The sequence below is a fragment of the Megachile rotundata genome, chromosome 12, assembly GCF_050947335.1.
Source record: "Megachile rotundata isolate GNS110a chromosome 12, iyMegRotu1, whole genome shotgun sequence".
Classification (NCBI taxonomy): Eukaryota; Metazoa; Arthropoda; class Insecta; order Hymenoptera; family Megachilidae; genus Megachile; species Megachile rotundata.
Genome location: NC_134994.1, coordinates 5,166,182 through 5,191,330, shown reverse-complemented (window position 1 = coordinate 5,191,330; position 25,149 = coordinate 5,166,182). Strand labels below are relative to the sequence as shown.

The window sequence follows — 25,149 nt, the reverse complement described above, 5'->3', positions numbered from 1 at the left end:
TTTTGTATATTTTAATACTTAATTCTTAGCTCTCAATCTGGACTCACACTTTCGGGAACCTGTAATCTTGAGAATACACTTATGTACACGTGCAACTTCGAGCAATCTATATTCGGGAATTATGTGACAGGGAATTATTAAACAGTTACTGTACATACGTAAATACTTCCTTGACGAATAATTCATATTTATAGATAGTAACTTTAGATTAGATAACTAAATCTTTAAAAGGGTCAAACGAACAGTTGAATGAATCTGTTATAAAGCAGGGAGATCAGAGTATACTGATGGGGATGCACCGATGTCAACCCACGAGTTGGCGCGTGAAGAGGTTAGGTGTTCAAAATGGCTCCAATTAGTTGGAACAAAAAAATTGATTATTTTTCCTATTTTTTGACAGTAGATGTTACATCTATTTATTCAATAGTGTTTACAGTGCTAGTAAAAAAATAATTTATGTTGGGAATTTTAGAAATTTGCAAATTCTTAAATGTAAATATCGAAAGTTGGTAAATTCATGAATGTGAAAATCCTAGATGTAAAAAGTTGAATGATAACAAATTTATAAACTTAGAAATACTTTCATCCGAAAATTTGGAGATTAACTAATTTTTTAAACTTTAGAATTTGAAAACTCGGAAATGCAAAATGTTTGAATTTATAAATTTTAATCATCGGTAACAGGAGAACTAGGAATTTTCACGAAATTGTGTCACACTCGTGACGCACATTACAGTTCATACGTGATAAGCCAAACTCGTCACCGTAATTAAATTTTGGGTTCAATTATAATCTTGATAATTAAGAATCGTTGACTGCAAAACCCCTTCCTGTACAATTTATTTATCAGATGTGTAAAAACTATTCATATCTATAACATTAAAACAAACGAATAAAATCAAAATGTGAGTATTTTATATTCAGCGATTCTTGATTATAGTTGGACCTAAATTTCACGAGTAACTCGTCAAAATACGTGAAGGGGTAACTTTTCAATTCTCTTTATTTGTCTTCACATCGTAGTAATAACTGCGAATGACTGTTTAGAAAATTGCAGGTTAAGGGATTGAATCATAAAAATTAAAGCTCCTATATCGCCCCACGTCATATTTTCTCGAGTTATATCACAGACTTTTCACCGGAATAGTTTATAGATTGCTTTCCGAACGGATTTCTCGGCCACACTTCGGTCTGCTTGGCAAACGCTTTGCGCTTATCGTCTTCGACCGCGGTATTATTCGAAAAAGTGTAGAACGGTAACATCACTTTTAGATACGCGTTTCGGTAGTTACTGGTAACTGCTGTGCTCCCGAGAATTTCCCTTGCGGGTCGATCCAATTGTTTTCGCGCACAAATCTCCGATATCATCCTGGTCGACCCTCTCGTTTCTCTCTTCTCTTCTATCTTTGTTTTTCTCATTCTCGGGATCGAAGTATCGGTATCAGCGGGTTCCGACACCGTCAGCGAGAAGGAAGTTTACGTCGTAAACTTCGGGTCTTAAGGGTGGAATTATAGTTGGGCAGAGCTTGCGCTAAGCCACGCAGTTGTTACCACGGTGAACGCTTTAAAAGTTGGTCTTGGCTGTTCGTGTTCGTAAGGTGGAGTGGGCGACGAAGAAGCCAACAAGGAGAGAGAACGGCCGATACGCTTGGGAGGGACGTAGAAACGTGGTTAAGTTGCCAGGAAACTTTGGTAAAACTGAAAAGTTAATTTCGTCATGTTAAATTACTCGAGCGCTCGGGCATTAAACTTGCAAAAGTTGGCCGGATGACTGAAATACGTACCTTCCGCCACCTCTTCTTCTTCATCTTCTTCTTCTATTCTTCTTCGGAACTTCTCTTTCGTACTTTTATCGCACTGCCATCTAACGAGCGATTTAATGGCAATGACCTTATTATTACTTTACTTGCGTATGTCAGAATCGATGTGCTTCTGCGAGATTGAGATTTCGAAAACTTCATTCTGGAGAAATTATGAAAATACGGTTTGTACATATTAATGTGATACCCGAAGAACCAGGTTATCGGAAATGTATAATGATCTTGTGGCATCAGAAAATTATTGGAACAACCATAAGATGAGTTCTAGGAATTTAGAGAAGTACGTGTTGTTTGATTTAACTTGTGCCAAATATTCTGTTCGTTACTCTCCACATAGAAGCAGTATATATACAGCGAAAAATCATTAGTTTAAAAGCCAATGTGAGGATAGAACACACGTATCATTTATAACGAAATAAAATACCTCTTTTAAAACTCTTTTAACGGAAATAAATTCATGTTAGGCGAGGGTCTCATGTTAGGCAAGGTGTTCATATTAGGCAACCCTATGTTCAGATAGCTACAGTATTGATTTATATTCTTCATTCTAGTTCTTCATTTTATAATCGTCACTTGTGAGAGTATTCATTATATTTTAAGCAGAGTGTACCATGGTATATATGTAATAAAATTTAAATTTCAATTGTTATTCTCATAGTTATTTAGCACTAAACCTACCGACACATAATGTGTACTTAATTTGAAATTAAAAATGAAGTTAAAAAATAAATAAACAAACGACGAAACATAAATTAGTACACACATTTGTTCTTTACCTTGAGGAAAATCAATGCTGATTTCAAGGAATGTACTTTAATAAAATGTGTACCTTATAATTAGAAACATATGGAGCGGTCATTTAACCAGTTTGGTAGTTTCAGTGTTAACAAGTCTTGCCATTTTCTTCTAGCCAACAATGATTTTATTTTTGTTAATGTATGTCAAGGTTTAATTGAACATAGCTGAGTGCATTTTCATTAAACGTCTAAAATGTCAATCGAGCAAATATTCGGATTAATAGCATTGCAACGACTGTACACAATCGCTTATCTGTTATTGCGATTGCGAAGAATGAACATGGAAAACACACACATTACCGTGCCAGTAGATACAAGTCATTCGAATTGAATCGCTAACGTTTTAGCCAATATTGCGAAATACTTCGCTTTCATGTAATTTCCAAGCAATTGCAGAGCTTTTCAGCTAGTAGCTGCAGCATCATTAATTTCGTACGACCTAAATTTTTTTATCGATTCTCAGCAAAGTTAACGAAATATCTGGCAGTACTTGCACGACAAAAATATCGGCATAATGTTTATGTATGGTTCTAATTATATATCGTTAAAAAGTACATCAGTTAATAATATATGAGTGTCAGAGGTGATGGTAGTAAAAATAAATATTCATTTTTATGAAATAAGTGATGGATTTTTTATGCGAACGGTTAATAATGCATGCTACAGGGAAATAAAGTGACATAATTATTTGGCGTGAATAAAGTTGAAAGCTGACTGTATTGGTGATGTAAAGTTTCCATTGTTTGTATATGAATAGCAATTTTAATATGACATTTACTAATTTTTGTATGTTGTTATTGTAACTTTGGTCGATTTAGAGGAAGCTTTATTGACCTACTGACAATGAGATTTGGAAATTAAAAATTTTGTAAATTTAAACATTGAGGAATTAAATAAGTTATAAACTTAATTTACAAATTTACAAATTATATTTACAGGTTAAATTTACAAGTTAAATTTACAAATTAAATTTGCAAGTTAAATTTACAAATTCATTTTACAAATTAAATTTACAAGTTAAATTTACAAGTTAAATTTACGAATTAAATTTACTATTAAATTAAATATTTACAACTTACAAATTTGTAAATTTCTAAATAATTAACAAATTTAAAAATTAACCAATTAAATAATTTGAAAATGTAGAAACTTCAAAATCAAGAAATTGAACGATTTAGAACATCACAGATTTAAAAATTAGAGAATTAAAAAACTTTGAAAATTTACACATTTTGAAATCAAAGAATTAAATGATATGTAAATTTACAAATTTAAAAATCAAGAAATTGAACAATATTTGAATTTACAAATTTTTAAATTCCGGAATTTCTGAATTTTTAAATAAAAATTTGAAAATTGAAAAATGCTGGCACTTCTGAAATTTAGTAATTAGAGAATTTTTAAGATTAGAAATTTGAGAATCTGGAAGTTTTTCAATTTTATCATTTGAAAATTATCTATTTCGCCACAAAAAAAAGTTGATCATTTGTAAACTCGAACGTTTGAAAATCTGGAAATTTGTCCATCTAAAAATTTAAAAATACGAAAATAAAATTTTAAATTGGAGCAGATTAAAAATATGAGTTATATTGCTGAACTGTTGGTGCATCGCGACTGTATCATGGTACCTATTATAAAGCAAGAGATTAAGTATATAAAATATTTAAAATTTTAATATCACGTCAGGACGATTGAAATTAATACCTTTTCATGATACTATAATGCAATGTTTCCAGGGAACTGAAACAATGAAATTAAAATTGAGAAATTGAACAATACGAACATTGCTGTACCACACAGAAAGAATCAACTGAATACTTTACAATTTTAAAATGTTTTATTTTTTTTTATTCGTGTGTTTACTTATCATTCATTCAATAATGAAGAGTGCACCAATGAAATATCTGTAAAAATCTGAATTCCTTGCGTTTTTCTGAATGTGTACATGTAAAAGGAGATGTTTAATAAAATTGGATTGAATCGATATTTGTATCGATATTATAGAACTAGATGAAATCGGAGCTTTGTTCCAGCGGAATTAATTTCGTTTGCGAATGTTTAAATTAACTTCCATGTAAATGGTGCAGTATTTGAATTTCAAGCACTGAAAGTGCTTAAAAATAAAAAAAGTGGGTACGTGTTTCGTCAACTATGTGCTACATGTTCAAAGTTAGCTGAAATTTTAAGATATGGCTTATACTGCAATGTATTTGTTATTTTCCTTAAGTGACTTATAACACATAAGGAAAATAACAAATACATTGCAGTATATTTTACAATATTTAAATAATTTTAATTATAATTTAAGTTAAGTGATTTATAACACATAACTTAATTTATAATTAAATTTATTTAAGTGACTTATAACACATAACTTAAATTACAATGAAAAATTATGTAAATATTGTAAAATTATGTAAAAGTTATGTAAATTATAAGTATATATAATTTTAACAATTACCAACAATTATAAGCTGTATTCCTTGTAAAATTATGTATGACTAAATACTAAATTGTTTCTGTTTAATAAAAAACTCGTAAAACTGTTATTTATTATTTCCCAAATTTTACGGAGCACAATTGTTCGTATAATATTGATTTTAGTTTTAAATGATTTATCAGAGTAGTTGCATCGTGCATGTTCGAGTATCATCATGCAGGATTGTTAACCACTGCACAACGAATCATTTTGAACCAGGTACAAAATTGAAATATACGAAATATGAATTGTTTGTGAAGCTCATTTGAAAGATAAAATTTATCAAATGTACTTAAATGTAATATATAGATGTATATGTAATGAGTGTCCAATTCATTAACCTTAGTACTTGGTACTTCAACTCAGTAATTTAGTTATAATAAACTCAGTAACTTAGTTATAAAATAATTCTTTGTTAAAACTGTATAAAGAAATTTTAACTTGCTAAGGTAATTTTGTCTGCAACTGAATTCGCTGTTTTCATCATTTTTATGTAATTATTTATTTATGTTTTTTAGAATATAATTTTTAACTCAAGTAAGCTAGATTGGATTCTATTTGATAAATTATAATAAATAATTTTAGAAAAATAATAATTTACTTTATTAAAAAATAATAATTAACACTAAACCTTTCGTAAAATGCGCATTTACTTCGAAACTGAAATTGAGTTGAAAACTAAATAAACAAACGATGAAACATAAATTAATATACATATTAATTCATTATCTGACAACATAGATAAAATAGTATTTTAAAAAATGTAACTTAAAAGAAGAAGCTTGTAAAAGGATAATTATACCGCTTTGGTAGTTTTAGCGTTAAGTAATTTTCAAATGAAATGGTTAACAAGTTTGAACAGTAAGAAAGAGACTTTTACGCTTCAAAATGGTACGGTGTACTTCAATGTATTGGTATTGAAGTATCAAAAATCAATATCCGCTTCATCGGTACTAAAATGTATAAATGGATATTTAACTTCGTGTACATAATATATATAATTATGTCAGTTTTAAAATTAATAATTCTGAAAGATTTATACAAAGTGATCCGTTTAATGTAATCACGAGGCGTAAAAAGGTTTATTCACGAAAATTATGCGATATCCATTAATGTAGACGAGAATTGGGTAATGGTGGTCAGCGAACAGTAACGGTCACTATTATTATTACAAAATGAAATGTCTAAAATACGACATGGTTATTGATTACTTCACTGTACTGAACTGATCGATGTGGGTTGAAAAAACACGATCTTTCAAGTTGTATTAACTTGTATTGCCATATTTTGAAGTTAAGATAGAGTAATGGAATGAAAGTAAAAGTTAAATGAGCATAGTTCCTTGTGTATTTGTTAATCATAAAGAAAGGCATTTTCTTACAGAAAATAGCAATAACCAAATGTTTTCTTTTTAAAGAACTTTTTAAGGAAAAGTAAAGAATTTTTGTAAAGAAAAATTTGGCTGTAATTTGGAAATTTTTGCGGTGTTAGAAGTTTTGCTAATTAGGGATTTTTGAATTGCCATATTTTCAAATTCCTACATTTTCAAATTTCCATGTTTCTATATTTTCACTTCTGATTCACTACATTTCTGCAATTCTACACTTCTACACTTCTACACTTCTACACTTCTACACTTCTACACTTCTACACTTCTACACTTTTACACTTCTACACTTTTACACTTCTGCATATCTACAGTTCTACATTTCTAAATATGAAAATTAAAAAATTTCTAATCTTTTGAACTTCCAAATTCCTCACTTTCAGAACTAACTTCGAAAATCCTTAAGTATCCAAATTACTAAATCTGTAAATCTCTAAACTTTCAAATGTCCAAATCTCTAAATTACCGAATCCTTGAATTTCCAAATCTCTAAATTACAAAATTGTTAAATTTTCAAATCTCTAAATTACCAAATTGCTAAATTTCCAAATCATGAAATTTCCAAATCTCTAACTTACCAAATCTCTAAATTTCCAAATTTCTAAATTACCAAATTGCTAAATTTCCAAACCATGAAATTTCCAAATCTCTAACTTACCAAATCTCTAAATTTCCAAATTTCTAAATTACCAAATTGCTAAATTTCCAAACCATGAAATTTCCAAGCCTCTAACTTACCAAATCCCTAAATTTCCAAATCTCTAAATTACCAAATTGCTAAATTTCTCAATTTCAAACTTCTCAAATTCTTAATTTCCAAAATTTTCAATTTTCCAAATGTCTAATTCTTTTTCCTAAACATCTAAAACTTCAAGTATTTAAAACACAAATTACCAAATGTCTAAATTTTTTAACGACTATATACCTACATTAAAGATTAATAAATACTTTTTCGAACGTAATATCACTATCTCTAAAAATAAACTTACGACTTTACTTAAAAAAAAACAGAACTAATTCTATATCGCAAAGAAAATATATTCCAACACAAAGATATTTTCTATCTTATTATCTGATCATTAGCGGAGTTATGGTACTCTGTATTAAAACGACACCCTATATATTTACGTTTCGAACGTTAAATTCCAGAATGACGAGTTAGCTGGTTAATAAATCAAACTTTTTGTACGATGAACGTGCTGCAGAATACATGAATATTCAAACGATTGTGTAATTATTGATCTCAAAGCGTCCCAGTAATGAACATAAATTATTTAAATACATGTTATGTTTATACGCATATAATAATCAATAGATATTCAATACTTGAAAGAATTTTAAAAATCATTTATTAAGTGAAACTTGTTTATTTTAATTACGGTTTACTGATTTATAGGATCTTATTATTAATTATTCATCTTAAAACACACAAATTGCAATGAACATTTAGAGTATTTATTTATTTAAAATCGTATTTCACTCTTACATTTCATCATTTCGGAGCATAAGTGGGAAAAGCGATCAAATTAAATTGCGCACCGGAGATATGATTAATTTATTGCACATTGTTGCAAATAATATATGCGCAAATACTTTAACGGAAATTAATTAATGAATTTTAGACTTGAAATTGCTTTTATCTTTAGCTGCTACTGTAACGTGCATTTCTTTTCTTTTTTCATTAATTATTTTCAGCCTGGTCAATGATATAATATCTGTCATGATAATATTTCTTTCAACTTTTTTTATTTTTATTTCGTACATAAGCATGATGTTCATTCATATTATATTATATGTTTAAATATTTAGAATATAAAAGTTAATAACAGAAAATGGTTTTTATGAAAAATAAGTTGGACAAGGAAAGGTTAATTGTGTCACCTTGTGTTTTAAGTAAGAAAAATTATTTACAGTTATATAAAATTGATTATCGTATGTTTGGTAGCATACATAACCTTAAGAAATCTTTAAAAAAAAATTGAATAAATATAAATTCCTTTCACTATACTTTAATCATTGTTTAAAAATAAACAAATCAATACAAATATTTATTCTTTTAAATTAAAAAATTTTCTTTTCCAAATTTTTTGATACATTTTGTAGAAAAAATAAAAATTTGCACGCTAAAAACGTACTAAAAATGGGTGTAATTTAATGTAAAAATAAATAAATTAATTAAGTGTTTTGTGTTAAGTAACGTCATATTTTTAAAGAGATTACTCAATAATTATTGGGCATTATTTTATTACAATTTAATAAAAGATTTGATATGATATAAAAGTACAAATCATTTTATATTATAATACAATTTAATTAAAAATATTTAATTAAAAATAAAAGTAAATCAACTTAATGTGTGCTGTTATGCTACGTGTACTAACCTCATATTTTTCAGGACACCAAAAGCTGTACCGTATTGAATATTGTATTTACGAAAAAATAAAAAACATTAAACAAATAAAAGCTGCTGAATTTCATATTAATTCATTCTTGTTATTATGATAGGCATCCCTTTTCCTGCTTAATTAAGTCAGCTCAGTTATGAACACCTTTCTGAAAAATCGTAACTGAAAAGAAATATACGATATTAAAAATGCTATATTGAGTAAAGGGGCATCTATGGTTTTTAATACAACTTATATTAATATTACCTAAATGTCATAACATAGAGTTTAATTTTGTAGAATTTTATGAAAATATTTAATGCATTCACTACTTTCGTTCATATACACACATATACATATATGTGTAATACATACTCATATGTAATTATTATATGAATTTTATATAAATACACATATAATATATACATACATAATATACATATAATATATTCTAATATAATGTATTATATAATATTTATAATAATGTATAATATAATATAATATAATATACATATGTACATATAATATAAATGATCATACACATATAAAAATCATACACAATCACATATAAATATATTTGTATACAATCATACATAATAAAAATAATAATTTTATTTATAAACAATATTTTATTTATAATTTCATTTTACTTATTTATATTTCACGATAAGCATTTCATTGCGCAGTATTTTGTTCAATTCTATTGTAATGAATTCTTACCACATTTATAAAAAACTAAATTTTTCAACCGACACCGAAAAGAAAGAGGTTACTCAGTTCGACGGATATTCTTTTTTATTTACGCTGTAAAACCATCGTGAACAATGAGAGGGTTAAAATCGAACCAAAGTTACACATTTTTGATAACCGTGAAATTGTTTTGTCCCACGTTCTGCCGTACAACGGAGTATTTCCATCGACAAGCTGATAAAAGCTCGATTTTTATTAGAAATAAAAGCAATTTTTCTGTAATAACACGAAATATTGTGTCGTGCATTGATTACAGAAATAATTGCTTATGGTACCATAATATAAATATTCTGTATTTTCCAACTTTTATATTATTAAAATTTCCACATTCCTTAATTTCATAATCCATTTCCAAATTTTATACGTCATAATGGAAGATGTTGACACGAATTTCATTTAAATTTTAAACCACTCTTTCAATTCAACTTGCCCTAGTTGCTTATTATCTTACATTTCTGTTTGCGATTATATTACATAACTACGACACATTATTTCTCAGTGAATTACTACGAATGACATTTTTTATAAATTTAGTTTAAATGAAACAATTTTGGTTAGCCTGTTATAAACATAACATTTGCTAACACAGTAGCTCTAGCATGGATGCAATACATTTAAACACTGCGGTTACAGTTAGCGATGTAAACGTTGAATAATTATGGGTATAAACAGTTGTTTCATAATAAACTGCTGAGATTCGATCGGCTACTATTATCAAGAACATATATTTGATAAAAATAGTGCAATTAGTTATAAAAAAATTAAAGAATGTCAACTTTAAATGACTGTGTACACAAAATGTTATTCTGTATATTTTACAGATTTAGTAAACTGGAGAATTAGTGGTGCTTTCAGAATGTGAAAGGTTTCACAATTTTTTAATAAAGTGCAATGCTTAATATAACATCTACTCTATACTAATAATCTTTTTATTCTTATTAATATATGTTAACAAAGTTTAACTGTAAAATACCGAGACATCCTATGTATATTAGTTTTCATCATCTTGTTATGGAACACTCTGTACATTCGGTGTCAGGTTGTTATGGAACATCCTGTACAAGTATCGAAATTAGTTATTTTTACACATGTGCGAATTTTTTCAATTCGAGCGGTAAGGTCACGGTCGTAATGTTCAACGTACGCTGTTATAAGTGCACTTGGTTGAGCGTGTGTGAACGGTGTGGCGCGTGCGTAAACACACAAGGAACAAACTTTTGCGGCAACCACTGGGGTGAGTTACCCTACCATGCGATTCTCGACTAGCACGTGCAGTCAAGTTTGAACGTACACAGGTACACATGCACTCGTTACGATGTCCACGATTCCAACCACTGAAAAGCATTACCTTTTCTTCCCGTTTCGCGCTGTGAAAATTGTACAACCTTCGAGTGTTTACCTACTTGAAAATATTGCGCTATAACAATCAAATTTGAATTATATTTTACAATTATTACTTATTTACAACAGCTTACAAGTATTAATTATTTACAACAGTTTATATAGTTTGTATACCTTGCAATTATTAGTTATTTATAACAGCTATTTGTTATTTTTTAAACATTCTTTAATATGTATAGCGTAAGAGGTAAATGGTTAAAAAACCTAACCTAACCTTTTGTGTACAATAGCAAACTTGTTATCGAAATTTTTTATATGTACTAGATTAAATTTTTATAACACGGGATTTCACATTTTTAAAAACCAAATATTTATTATTCTTGTCTTTCCTGACCGGAACAACATAAGATAAACTAAGATTGAAGCTTATTAATTTTCCGTTAGAATCGCTAAAAATTATAGTCAGAGCATTCGATCACCTGAATAAATCTGAAATATTAATTTACGATATTACAAAAATATCGTTATGTGTTTGTAAATGTAAGAATAAATCAGTTTATAGAAAAGTTTGTCATCTCTCATGAGTCGGCCATCATTAATCACGTGACCATCGTAACGTGTGAGATTATAACGCGCAAGATTTGAAATATGAAACTTGAATTAATAGGAAAACTGTTTACAAGTTCTCTATTATTTGCAATGTAATGTATAAATTAATGGTTGATATTAATTTATTTGTTTATTTATTTACTTCTTACAAAATATAGCATTTCTCATATGTTGATTATCATTGTTTATCATATGTGACACCATCGCAACTCGTGAGATTAAAGCGCGCGCTATTTCAAATACGAAATTCAAACTGTTCGGTAAATTGTTTATAAATTCTCCATTATTTGTAATGTAATGTATAAAGTAACAATTACTATTAGATCTATTCATTTATGTGATCACACATATATCATAACCAATATTAATCAATAATTCATATATTCCATCTATTTATTTTACATTGAAATCCGAAAATACTATCCTTCAAATCACGCATTTACATTTAGTAAATTAAATGTAAGAACATCTAACTAGCTACAAATCTGACAGAACTTCATTAAATATTACATATCAAGTTGATACCAACCTTTTATTATTTAATGAAACCAATAGATCTAATGAAGCAACGGAATTAGAAGAAGAATATTTTTAGAGCATTGATATCATTAAAAACCTTTTAAATTCTGACGTAAATCTATAGAGAAGAATAGAAGATGTACTAACAAACTTGAAGCTGTCAAAAACATTTTCGGGATATTTTCGGGAAGAATGTATTCATTGTTCAGACTTCGATAAACCCCGGTTGGAATAAAAACAAACTTGCAAAACGAAGATTGTTTTGGAAGAAGTTGGCAAGTCTTTTATGAATGCGCATTTTACATCAAGAAAATACGTGTCAAGGATTGAGAAATCGCATAATATTATGGTGAAGAAAAGAAAAGAAGTGGATCAAGCTTTTGCCAAAATATTGAGTGAGATAACTGCAGTAGACTCTTGTTATATTGCCAATTTTACATGAATTTACACGGATTAGTGATGTTTGTTCAATAGCGTAGAATATGGGTATTCATGAAAATTAGAATGTTATTGGAGAAATCTTTTTGTGAAGTTCAATATATTGTTAATTTCAAGAATTTTGTGGTTAGGTTAGGTTAGATGATGGCAGAAGTCGACTCTAACGTTTAGGGCTAGGTAAAATTCAGAGTTATACGAAACTCAAAGGTAATAAGCGTAAAAACTTATTTCTTTCGTAATGAAATCATGTATTAGAATATCAGTAATTAATTTTCTCTACAAAGAAAGCGTGTAGTATTTTAATAAAAACTACCGATGATCAATAAATATTATCGTATTATAATCTGCAAAATACTATTTAAATATATACAGTATAATATTACTATATAAATATATAGTATTTTCGAGTTATAAATATTTTTTGAGAAATTTGAAATTTCGAGTGTATGAAAATTTCGAACTTTGAAAACTAAGGGATTTTATCATTTTTAAGTTTAATTATTTGGAAGATTGAAAATGAAAAAAAATTGCAGTTTGGAAATTTGAGAATTTGGAAGACTGGAGATTTGCATTTGTGGATTTGAATATTTCAGGAATTGAAGGTTGGGAAATTGAGGAAACTTAGGGAATTTAAAAAACATAGGAAGCTTAGGAAATTGATGAAAATAAAATTTATGAAATGTAGAAAATTGAAAAAATTGGAAAAATTTAGAAAATTTAGAAAATTCAGGAAATTTAAGAAATTTATAAAATTTATATGAAATGTATGAAATTTATGAAATTTAGTGAAACACTAATGATCAGAGTTAACGTGAACTACTTCTAAAACGTCATCTTCCAGATCACAGTCATGAATGAAGTTCACTGTCGATCGTGATCCTGACTTTGTGATCACTGTGATAAATCACCGTTAGTGATTTTGCACGTCATCTCTGCTAACAATAAGAATTCAAGCGTTGAAGAGTAGAATGCGAGGATAGATGTCGAGTGAAGTGCACGGGACACCCGTTGCGATGTGAATAAGCACAAGAAAAACTGTCACCCCCGACTGAAAATTCGACCGACGATCCGCTTCCGAATGCTTCACACGCTGATTATCCCTGAATAAGTTAAATTAAACAATTTTCAAGTGATTTCGGTGAATCAAGCCTATAACTAACGAAGAAGTACCGCATCCTATGACAAGTCCCATCTTCCGTTTGCCGCAAGTTCCCGCGAATAATTACACGTCCGTCATTGCCGTTTACGAAATAACGCGGAAATGGAATTCGAGATTTTCCGGTGCTGGATTGTTCTCTTCAGCAGGAGATCCTGAAGCGTTTTTAATGCGCATCAAGGAGTGTCGCGTTTTTATTTCCGTTTCGGATATAGATTTACTGAAATGTCTTCCGTTATTTTTATCGGGCGTTGCTTTACAGTGACTTCGTTTATACCATAATCGATGACAATCTTGCGCCGATTTCGGAATCTCGTGGAGAACTTGGTTCATAAATTCGATCTAGAGTTTTTGTTGCATGAGGAGATTATGAGAAAGACACAAGGCGAACTAGAAGCGTCGTGGATTATTTGGTGTGTTTTATTTTACGTTCCCGGTTAGATCCTCAACGCTTCTTGGTGGAAGGAGAAACAAATACGAGGTGCAATCATTAAGTTCAGGGATTGTGTCTGCTGTGACCAAACGGATCACACGATTGACTTGCGCTCGCAGGACATATAAATAATAATCTTCGAGACATATGACACGAAGTTTGGAAGCGACGTCTTCATTGAATCCTGTGTTATACAAGTTTATGGTAGCATATGCACGCTCTCCTTTGTGAAATCACGATGGACTCTAAATTGGAACAAAGGGACACAAAAAAAAAATGGAACATGGTCGTCCTTCCTCACCCTCCGTATTCACCATATTTGGAACCCTGTGATTTCTTTTTGTTTCCCAAAATCAAATTAAAGGGTCGCCGATTTGACACGGTGGACGAGATTCAATGCGAATCGTAGCAGGTGCTTGACACGCTTCGACAAAAAGACTTCTAGGAAGCTTTCCAAAAATGGCAGAGGCGCTGGGATCGGTGCATAGCTGCCCAAGGGGTGTACTTTGAAGGGGATAGTAGCCAAATTTGAAACAGGTGACTTTATCTGCATATACGGGACCAGTCCCGGAACTTAATGATCGCACCTCGTACATTACGCTTACTGTAATCTGCTACCGTGATGATTAGATGCTTACTGCGAAGAGACGCGAGATTTCGAAACACTCGAACACTTGTTTTGTATTTTATCATGACGTCGAAAAACATTTAACAGTTTTCGTAAAACAAATGGAGGCAACATGGGAATTGAACTGGGCATCAAAGTGCGACTCGGTTGCGGGTTCGCAGAGGTGTCGCGAGGGAGAAGCTCGCGCTCAGATTTTGAAGAGCTGTAGAATATATACGTAATCAAGGGAGAATCGCAAGAGACAGAAACCCCTCCAGATTCTACGTTTCAATCCATATTCATAAATTTGCAAGAATTATACGAAGTCACCTCTTACTACAGTGCCAAATGACCTCTTCTTTCAATACCAAATACTGTATGAAGTGATCTCTTTTTACAATATCAAATACTGTACGAAATAACTTTCAGTGGCTCCACAGGTATAACCTTCAGTTTTCACTGGCTCCACAGGTACCCCAGGTTAGGGCAACAAGTACGAGTCGGGTTAGATGTTTTCCAGAAAGTTTATTAATCCTTATTAATCTTTATAGTAATCCTTATATCAAACGGAAACTCCATATGTACAACGACGCGGTAACTTAAAATTAGGTGTACTTATTTCTAACGTTGCCGCAGTGGTAATATGGTTTCGCGGCGATGATGTAATGGTATTGTGGATGCAACAGGGGGTCGGGAGTCGGATCGGGTGCCTCTAGAGCAGCGTACACTGCCGCCGTTTTGCGATCGCAGGCGTCGCGCACTTACCCTCTAACCTTTCTTTCCAGACCGTGAATGTCGCTTTTTCTTCTTCCATTGTATGGCGGTTTCACTCCCACGCTCATCGCCACTAGACGGCGTATAAAATCGAGACCTAGACTTTCTCGCTACTTTTCAAAGAGCTTTCCTATTCATATATATGTACATATAGTTCCTGTCCATCCCTTTCTTACATTCCTGCGTCTAAGGTAAGGGCTTGCTAGAATGCCTTACTGACGAGTCCACTAGCAGGTCCCGGACGAAACGTTCTCCCACTCCTTTACTTTTCCTAGCTCCTTACCTTAGCTAGCTTACTCGTCAAACATTGCTATATTTATAAACTGTTGCAAACTCTCAGGTTACTTACATGTTACTACAACATCACGGACTATTTACATGCTTATAAACTACCTAATACCGCTTATAATTACCACCTTAACCTATGTGCACTCCAGCCAGAGTCGACCCTACCGCAGGAGTTTACCGAGTGTCATCCGACGAAACCGTAGGTTGTCGAAAGACAGCATCAGCTACCAAGTTGCTCTCCCTTTGTCAGTAGATTATATCGAAGTCATAACATTGGAGTTCCATGTTTCACCTGGCTAGGCGTCCGGTTGGTCCTTCGATTGTGCTTAGCCATTTCAGCGCTTGATAGTCTGTGAGTACCGCGAAATGATGTCCTTCCAAGTACGGCATTGTTCGGATTCCCCACACGATGGCGAGGAACTCTCGCTCGCTTGCAGAATAATTTCGCTCGGCGGGATTCAGAGCCTTGTTGGCGTATGCGACAATGTGCTCCTCTCCGTCACATTCCTGGATGAGCACGGTTCCAGTGCTTACGTTCGACGCATCGGTCTGAAGGACAAACGGCTTCGCGAAGTCCGGACAGGCGAGGACGGGCGCAGTTGCCAGTCGATGTTTCAGCGATGGCCGCGTCTTCTTCTGCATTCCATTCCTAGTGGCCACGCTTTTGGAGAAGCTCAGTGGGGCGACGAGGTTGGCGAATCTTCGGTACCAAGATGCCGTCTCCATGAGCGTCGTAGTTCATATTCCTTGGTACGGGTATGCCTCGAATAGTCTTGACCTTGTCACGGTCGCTTTGGACACCTTGACGGGTTACCACGTGCCCGAGGTACTTCAACTCGGTTCGCCCAAAGTGACACTCCTTGATATTGATCCGAAGCTATGCGGCCTGTAGTCTTCGGAATACTGGAGATTAATCAGATACTCCTTGAATGTCCGCCCGAAGACGATAATGTCATCCAGGTAGGCAAAACATCAGGGCGCGAGGCTTGGACCGATAATTCTATTCAGGAGCCGTTGGAACGTGCTGCGTGACGAGTAGAGGCCGAAGGGCATAACCCGAAATTGGTAGAGGCCTCTTCCTGGAACCGTGAAAGCAGTGATATGCAGGGAAACCAGGCAGAACCGAACCAGTGACATAGCTCGGCAAAATCGCTGCGGATGTATGAACGTCTGGCTCCGGTGTCTACTAGGGTCCGGTAGTTCCTGCCATGGACGGTGAACAGGAAGTTGATCCGGCCTTTTTCTACTTCTGGGATGTTGGCGATGGTGATGTTCCTGCCCCAGTTGCATTCACCAATGGTGGATGATATGAACAATCCCTGGTTTAGCGATTCGGGGTGTCGCAGTTGCTGCAAGACAATCGACTGGGGCGCTGACATTCCGCGCGTTGATGGACGTGCTGCTCGTGGCACCAGCCGTCGTCGAGTGCCGATGGCTGACCTTACAGATATTGGTGTAGTCCTGGCGATGTGGCTGTCGAGTTCTTCGTATCCGGGTTTCAGACGGAGGAAGTCGTCTTGACTGAGGACCTCGTTCCAGCGTACGTAGCACTAATACTCTGGCCGGAGGTTGTGGTACAGGTGAGCCAGTTGTTTGTTTTGGCTGAGGCCACCGTAGTAACATATCAGCGTCTCCAGTACGGTCACATAGGCTCAGCCTGTCTCTCCGCCGCATTGGGTGCGACGGATGATCTCCTCCATCATTTCCCCGGGTCTGTAAGGGAAGGTATTGCTGGATCTCCCGCATGAAGGTCTCTCATGCTACCCACGCGTGTCGCCGGTTCAGGTACCAGTTGAAGGTTTCTCCTTGGAACGAGGTCGGTAGTCAGCGCAAGATCTTCCTCTTGGCTAAGTTTAGTGCGTAGTAGAGGCCTTCGAGTCGGTCTTGACCTCAGGGTACTGGTCTTTGTCCAGGTTGGACAAGGTCCTGTGTTGAATCAAACTCGAAGGTCGTCGATGGTCTCGCTGGCGTCTAACCTCGAGGCAGTGATTTGTTCGGTCAACTCGACTTTCCGGCTCACGTAAACCCACTCGATTCAACTCTCATTCATGGTTGCCAAACGGTTCCTATTTGTGCGCCAATGTCACGGACGTCTTTGCCGATTGTGGGTTAGGGCGACGAGAGCGAATCCGAATTAGGTGTTCTTAATTCATTTGTTATTAATTCATATAATCTAGTGGAGATATCGGAGACCTGATAGTGGAGACCTGTTCACGCAATATCAAATACTGTATAAAATAACCTCTTTCTACAACGTCAAATACTGTATAAAATGACCTGTTCCTTCAATATTAACTACTGTGTGAAATGACCACTGTTTACAACGCCAAATACTGTATGAAATAATCTTTTCTTACAATACCAAAGACTGTATGATTATCTCTTACAACAGCAAATGCTGTACGAAGTAACCTTTTTCTACAGGGCCAAGCGTAGTATAAAATTACCTCTTCCTACAATGTCAAAACCCATCCGCAGTAACAAAGAGTCAGCCATACACAACATTGTGTACCACAAACCCTCACATACAATGACATAAAAAATAATGTCAGTTTTTGTCCCAAAGGCTGCAACCGTGCTCATAATTTTTCAATAACAATCTTGTGCTTTTAAGTCTTTATAAATAACAAGTATTACTAGTATTAACTTATAAAATAACAATCATATTGATCATATTGATCAAATCAGACGATATAATAAATTCGAAGGGAACATCAGGGTTAATTTATCGAATAAAGCTGAAATAGCAGCGATATTCTGACGCAAATATTTTTAGTACGATTGTCGATGTAAACGCGATACAGAGATACGTGGTCAGCGTCGCGGCGCGCGTCACCTTCCGTCTCTCTCGTTGGTTCGCCTCTCTTTGTCTCGGAAAAGTTTCCGATGATGAGCTTTGTTGGCTGTTTCCCCTGCAGGACGGAAAAGTTAAATGCGAAAGTTTTATCCGATATCTAGTTTCACGATGCTGCTGGAAAAAGGGACCTACGCACAGACGTTATACAGAAATTTGGATACCCTTGATAATTATAATATTCATAATTTACTGCTACCCTTTGCCGCGTCCTGCAGGAGGAACTTTTTGTATAATGAGGTTAATAAATTTTTGCGTGTACAGGGTGTTTTGGAAATGGTGTAACCCAAAATGGGTGAATATATAGAGAAAAATAAGTTGAAGATATATATATAATTCAAAAACGAAGCTTCGAACTCCATTTTTGCAAAGGCAAATCTTATTCAGAATTGCGTCAACTACCCCCCATTTCACGGACCTACACTAATTATGAGACATCCTGTAGAACAAATTCAACAAAGTGATATGCTAATTTTACAGTTAACAAATATTAGGAATTAGTAAGTTATTAATATTACTAAAATGGGTTTACTAGCTTAAATTATTTTATTAGGTTACTTAGAATAAATTCATCACGTTGAAAGTTAATATTATTTAGAATTAATTAAAAAAGAAATTGTTACACAGAATAAATTCATTATATAGATACATTAATAAACATATTATAATAAATTAATCAATAACGTGTAATATATCAATATCATATTATTATTGTTATAGAGTATGATTAATAACAAACTTTATCTGTGTTCGAAATTGAAAAAAATTGAAAATTTAGTAATTTGAAAATTCAGAGAAAAAGTAAAAAATTCGGAAATATACGCGTTTAAAAATTTGGAAAATAAGAAATTTGGAGATTTAGTGGGGAATTAAGCTTTAAGATTTGCGATTTGGCAATATGGAAAATTGAAAATTTGAAACTTTAGAAAACTGGAGTTTCTGAAATTTGGAAATTTGAAAATATGGGCATTTGGAAATTGGAAATTTCGAAATTAGAAAATTTGGACATTTGGATATTTGGAAAATTGGAAAATTGGAAAATTGGAAAATTAGAAAATTGGAAAGTTGGAAAATTGGAAAATTGGAAAATTGGAAATTTGGCAATTTGGCAATTTATTGGTTGGAGAATTCGAAACTTCGAAAATTTTTAAATTTTGACATTTGGGAATTTGGAAACTTAATAATTAATAACATAATAATTTCAAATTTAGGAATTTAGTAATGTTCAAATTGAAAAAATTGCACATATCCTACAAGACCATAGTGATCAGTTCACCATGGCCTATGTCTCACCATTTCTCCTCAGCTCGCATTAATTTACACAACCTGAGCTATTCTGCATACTTCTAATTATAAATTAAACAAAATGTTGTAATTAGTAAATTTTATCGGATTGTTACAGAACAATGGCTTATGATGTTATTTTATTATTAACTGTTGGCGTACCATAAATTTCGTTACGCAATTAATGCAATAAATAATCGATACGGTAATTATGCTATTAGCAATTGATATGCAGTTTAGTAATTCAGCGAATGAGTATTACTTGTGGCTGTAATCAATATTCAATATTGATATCCACGATAATAGTTTATTCTCGTTTATTTATATAGAATGGCGTCGAAGAAGAGACAGAACCATTCGATACAACATTTACTGGAGTTACCAAGCAACAGAGAGACAAAATTACCGTCGTATTCTACGAAGGAGTCGACCCAAATGCCACTTGTTCCAACCCCTCGACAGGTCCCGGTAACGGTGTTGCATCCATCACCGAAAAAGGTAAGTGAAGCATGTTATCAAAAATCTTTTGTTGTTATTCAATTCACAGAAACACAGCGGTTCATTATTTCCCGCCCTTTTTCCACCACGCGTCGACACCTTTTCACGCTGTCGCAGATAAGATTAAACGCGCATTAAATTGTATAGAGTGTTCCAATTTGTTATCGCCAAATTTTACTAACGCAAAAATAGAAAATTTCTTTGTAAAAATAGAGATGTTACATTAATGATTTCATACATTATTAAAGAGATATAAAAGAAATACTTTGTTCAATGTCATATACAGGGTGCTTTAGTTTTGTTTGTATAATTTGACCAGCATATTCCATAAATAAAAGTAAGAAAATGTTTAAAAGTTATTAAAAAGAATATGAATGTTGATAATTGTTCATTGTCATTTCTAACCTTCATAATTCTTCATTAATATATTTAAGAGCCCATGTTTATATAACATTTTGTAGCACTTTTATTCATAGAAATTTTGCGTTAGGTTAAAGCATTGGCAGTTTAAGGAGCACCTAAATTTTTAATTTAGAAATTTACTGTTTCGAAAATTTGGAAATTTAGAAAGTTGGAATTGTAAGTTTGGAAATATAGAAATATAGAAATTTAAAATTTTTACATTTTCAAAATCCTAAACTTTGGAACTTTTGCGTAGAAAACTAGGACACCCTGTATATGATATCGAGAAACAAAGTAGTCAGTTACTTTATACTTCTGTTATAAATTTTTAATCTAGCGTTTAAGATCCTACATCAAGATATAACATCTTCTTTTTATTTTTGGGTGTGGAATATTTTGGTAAAATTTGACAATAAAAAAAAGGACACCCTGTATATTCACAGAAGCACAAAACATAAAAATGTTCAGTAATTTGTTTCAGTATTTGAGTTCCAGGAACTGAAACAATTTTTTCAAGGTAATTAAGCTTTATTACTTTTATAATCATTTAATAATTGTAACATGAAAATGGGTATTGCATATCAAATGTTGATCTAATGGCATAGAGAATTGTAAAATAACACTTCTGTTATGGCAATATAATGATTCAAGTTCGAAGGAAATGACTGCAGCAGCGTTTCGTTAATATTCTTGATACAAAATGGTTACCTCGGTGGAATAAACAATGAATCAATCAATTTACAGTTTAGTACTGTCCATTACTGAATATTCAATTTTCAGGCGTTTACATATCAAAATGATAATAAACTTGTTGCTTTGTTACGCTTGCTAGAATCCCTGTATAAACAGGAATTAGATATTATAATATCATATTTGCTTGTTGTAGAGGAGTCGATAAAAGGTTTACTAGAAATTGCTGATTTTTTTATTATTGCGATGGGTAACTTTTCGATAAAGCATTGGCAATTTAAGGAGAATTTAAATTTTTTATTTATGAATTTAGAAATTTGGTGTTTTGGAAATTTGGAAATTTAGAAATCTGGAAAGTTGGAAATGCAAGCTTGGAAATATGGAAATATAGAAACTTAAAATTTTTATATTTTAAAAATTCTGAAGTTTGCAATATTTCAAATTTTAAATTAAAGACTTTGGTTATTTGGCAATTTGGAAATTTGAAAATTTGAAAATTAAAAAATGGGAAAATTCGAAAATTGGAAATATGGAAAATTGGAATTTTGGATTTTTGGAAATTCGGGAATTTGGGAATTTGGGAATTTAGGAATTTGGGAATTTGGGAATTTGGGAATTTGAGAATTTGGAAATTTGAAAATTTGAAAATTAAAAAATGGGAAAATTCGAAAATTGGAAATTTGGTAAATTGGAATTTTGGATTTTTGGAAATTCGGGAATTTGGGAATTTGGAAATTTGGAAATTTGGGAATTTGGGAATTTGGGAATTTGGGAATTTGGGAATTTGGGAATTTGGAAAATTGGAAGATTGGAAATTTGGGAATTTGAAAATTGGAAAATTGAAAAATTGAAAAATGCAATCGTTTAGGCAAATTCATAAGCACAGAAATATACAATTATCGGTTTTTTTAATTTTCAAATCAGTTTACAAGTTTCATAAATTCATAAACATAGAAATATTAAATTCTTAAACATACTAATCTACAAATTTAATAATTGAAAAATTTATTAACGTGCAAATTTATAAATTTATTAATTTAAATATACAATCATTTCAACCAAACTTCAAGCTCCAAGTTTATATATTACAAATACATTTTATAACACTTTTATATCATTTTATGTTACATTTTCAACATTTCTATCATATGATATGCAACCTAATACTTAATACCTAATGTTGACATACATCTCCGTTCAAAAATCTTAAAAACTGTCTGTATTTTAGTCTAAAAAGGAGACCAAAACTCTAAAAGACTCTAAAGGAGACAATAAACATGAATAATAGAAACATACATTTTTTTAATAACACTTTTAATCCCTAGTCAGCTCATACCTAATTATAATCAGCATTTATTAATTTCGATTTACATTTTATATATTCTCCGCAAATTTTGTTATATCGTCACTCTATGAATCGCACGTAGCCAAAGTACTTGTTAAAGTAATGTTTTGTAAACATTTGCATTCTATATAATTAATAACACATTAATGAAACGATAACACGCTTTGTATATGGTTTTATTTATAATCTGCAACAACCGTGATAGCGTTGTACTGCCTAAAAGCAATTAAACGAGCGAGCAAACACGCGCGAACCCGTCGATATTGCAAGATATTACTTTTTTTTAGTAAATGTTCTTTGTCAGAATTTTACTCGATAAATCTTTTTTTTATTGTTGCCACCGAGACTGTTGGGTTTTAATTATTATTTGTAACATTGAATCCGCGCTGAAAATGAACGGAGGGGGTGTCTTTCGAACGTAACAAAATGGGATTGACGAGAACCATTGTAAGCGCATAAATTGCTGACGTTTTACTTTAACGCAGTGGTTTTTTTATCGATCATTCGACACGTGGAACTGTGTTATTACCGGCATAAATGTCAACGTAAGCTCAAACCAAAATGCGACCACGAAGTAAATAATTCGTTATTTTTCTCTTCGTTTAATAGAAGTCTTCGAAGATTATATTTTGTTATATGATACGTATGTTCTGACTTTTATTTTACGGACCTTTTTAAATATTAACAATTGTATACATTTATTATGCAGGCATTGTCATTTGTACACAGATATATGTTAATTTTAAATATATATGTTATGTAGATATTATATACATATAGATAGATATTATGTTAATTTTAAATATTAATTATAAATATTATGTTTATGATATAATAGTATAATACTATTAACTATATAATAGTACAAATACTATTAATTATATAATAGTATATATAAACTTTGTGTAATCGCTGTTTTTTATTTTGAGGGAAAAAACAACCCCTTTATCCAAACCAGTCATCCTATGAAACTGCTTTTAAGTCGTAAACTGTGAAAGATATTAAAAAATGTTTAAAACAAAAGTTAGACTACTACTTTAGACTTACAAATCTATATAAGTCGTTTTTAGAAAAAATAATTTTTTATACAAATTGAGTTGCTCTCCCCTAATTATTTTTAGGAACGTTTAGTGTTTTTGTTATGAATACAAGCGTTTATTCTTTGCAAATTAAACGATATTACAGTACATAAACATTATTTAATAGAATTAGTATATGTATAATTATTATTTAGGTTTTACACAAAACCTAAAGTAAAAATTATATATAAAACAGTTACAAAAATTATACACTGTATATAAAAATAACATTACAATAATTATATACTATAATACCCTGTTAAATTTGTAAAGAATAAATTCTTCAATATATAACAAAAAAATAATCAAAATATCTGAAAAGCGGAAAGCAACAATATAATTTCTGAAAAAAAATCATTGTTTTTTAAAATCCTTTAGACCTTAAGAAATAGCATAATTTGTATTACAAAACTATTTTAATATTTCCCATTGTTTATAATTTATAAGCAATCACCTACACAGCACGAATAAAAAGGTTGATTTTTCCTTTAAATCAAAAAAAAAAGACTCCAATTGCTATCACATATTTGACCAATTGTAGCGAACAATTGTTTCATACAAATTGGTATGTATCAGTCATTGAGGTTTCTTTGCAAATATACACCTTTACATTTCTCTAAACACGTGCCGGAACATCTATGGCTAATCGAAAAACTTTTTCTCGCTACTGTATGTCTATGCTTTTGTTTCCTTTTTTACTCGTTCCATTTTATCAGGAAGGGAGTCATGAAAGAGGGATTCGTGTAACTCGGCAGGGAGAAGCTTTGGCTTCCCTGTAAAATAACGATTTTTAAAGTTTCTCGAGGAGTTTCAAACCTTTTCCCACCGAGATTCGTCGACGAAGTTTGTGAAGTTTGAGCCGCGTAATTGGAGAGTTTAATGCTTAAATCTGACGACCTCCTACGCTGTTCTGTTAACAATTTCTTGCAATATACAGTCAGATTTCCGGTTAATTAAGCAGTAATTTATGCGTCATAAAAGAGTCGCTGAACAGTAAGATATCTTTAAAAAAACCTTTTCTATTCTAATTTCTTTCGCATAAATTTAATACGATAATTCAAATATTTCATCGAAATTTTCTATTAACTACTCTTCTTTGAAACATATAATTTATCGAGAGTTGTTATTTTCGTTTCATACACTGTCTAGGATTTATTTACCTGTGGATAGTGTTTATGATTGTCAGTCGATAACGAAACTGTTTATTAAGAAAGG

The 25,149-nt window shown here is 31.9% G+C and overlaps 1 protein-coding gene across 1 annotated transcript in view; it reads left to right on the top strand.

The window, feature by feature from the left end:
- LOC105662425 (uncharacterized) overlaps positions 1 to 25,149 on the top strand; it is a 503,073-nt gene that overhangs the window by 17,939 nt on the left and 459,985 nt on the right. Inside the window, exon 2 of the mRNA XM_076537797.1 lies at positions 20,250 to 20,418. Coding sequence (XP_076393912.1) covers positions 20,251 to 20,418 — 168 coding nt within the window. The 5' untranslated portion in view covers position 20,250. The remainder of the gene's footprint in view (positions 1 to 20,249; positions 20,419 to 25,149) is intronic.